The 1,587-nt window shown below is 33.0% G+C and overlaps 1 protein-coding gene across 1 annotated transcript in view; it reads right to left on the bottom strand.

Moving 5' to 3' along the window:
• Nucleotides 1–1,587, bottom strand: part of LOC106104705 (casein kinase I) — a 34,832-nt gene that overhangs the window by 7,345 nt on the left and 25,900 nt on the right. The window contains exons 7-8 of the mRNA XM_013284832.1: nucleotides 532–651; nucleotides 113–261 (exon numbers count right to left, since the gene is read on the bottom strand). Coding sequence (XP_013140286.1) covers nucleotides 113–261; nucleotides 532–651 — 269 coding nt within the window. The remainder of the gene's footprint in view (nucleotides 1–112; nucleotides 262–531; nucleotides 652–1,587) is intronic.

The raw sequence follows: 1,587 nt of genomic DNA on the forward strand, positions 1-1,587 counted from the left end.
GTAGGGAGAAAGGGCAAGTTCATGATAATGTATTGTTAGGGAATCTGACGGTGACCTTAAAAGTTATTCTCGCTAAATTAGGACATTTTTATTTATCTGTTGTTATACTGACCTCGATCGGTGTCGCCCGTTTGGTATCGCCGATTTTTTGGTATCGCTCTTTAAGTGTATCAGCTTTTAATCCCTGCCAGGGTAAGGAACCACGTAAAAAATACATAAACATATGCCCGAGGGCTTCTAGGTCGTCGCGTCTCGATTGTTCTGGAAATAATTAAATTAACTCATTAATAACAATGAAAATTTTTGTGGCATTGATTGTGTTAAGTACATATGAACTTAATATGGGCCAAATCGTGTTTAAACTAATTTTCTAATCTATAATAGAAAGCGAATGCAAAGAAATATCTTAATAGTTTATTGCGGTAATCTGGCCTTAACGGTTTTTAAAAGAAAATTAACATTTTGAACGCCATTATAACATGGTATAATAAATATAATAAATAATACAGACAAAGAGGAAAAAAGGCTTACCTTTCCCTAAATGTGTATTTATTGACATGTATCTCGCGGTCCCGGTGAGCGACTTGTGCTCCCGATATGGGATATGTTTGTTTGTCTCTAAGTCTATATATTCTTTGGCCAAACCGAAATCTGAAAACAAAAAGAAAATCTATTAAATATTTATGTAACAATATGGAACATTGTGACGTCATGGTTTAGTAAAAAAACGTCAAAACGTGCTTTTATTTAACTTAAAGATTTATTAACACGTGAAAGGTCTCTGGCTTAGCTATTAATAGGTTATATTAAATCCCGCGACGGTGTCTGCCCGGCGGCGGATTGCGAAGACTTATCGGTCCCCAAGGCGTGGGCTAAAAGCCTCCCTTCTTATCTATTTTCATCACTTCAAGTAAATTGAAAGATATATTTAGTTTTGCTAGTTGTCATCGCAACCACAGAGGACTAAAACTTGACGATAACTAAGATTGAATGTTTTACGATAAAATATGTAAAAATACATAATTCAAGTAGAAAAACCAGCAGACAGAATACAGCATCAAACTGAATAACTAGCTAAGTTTATTTGATGACAAAATCAGATTGGCATCCCCTACTTTTCTTTGAAAATAACTGAGGCAGCAATAATTTTTGTACAAATGACGACAAATGTCTGTTATATTGTAACTAGACAAAGAAAATTTAGATCGATAAATTAGAAACAGTAACACGAGCAAGTCGAAGTGAAATTGCGTTAGATTATGTAAAAAAAAAATATTCTCAAAAAAAACAGTACACTAAAAAGTAACGAAATAATTCCTTGAAAATAGTAAACCTACCTTATTGTAAGTGTTATGTCTATATTGTACAATTATTTTTACTTTGATGTCGGTGTCAGCCAAGGTATGCAGTGATGTTTCTACGTTAGGGTTTCCATATTTTTACCATAACAATTGACAATTGAAAGTATAGTAACAATTAAGTAATGAATCTACATTCACTGACACCGACTTCAAAGTAAAAATAATTGTACAATATAGACATAACACTTACAATAAGGTAGGTTTACTATTTTCAAGGAATTATTTC

This window comes from Papilio polytes, unplaced genomic scaffold (genome assembly GCF_000836215.1).
Source record: "Papilio polytes unplaced genomic scaffold, Ppol_1.0 DF823399.1, whole genome shotgun sequence".
In the NCBI taxonomy this organism is placed as follows: domain Eukaryota; kingdom Metazoa; phylum Arthropoda; class Insecta; order Lepidoptera; family Papilionidae; genus Papilio; species Papilio polytes.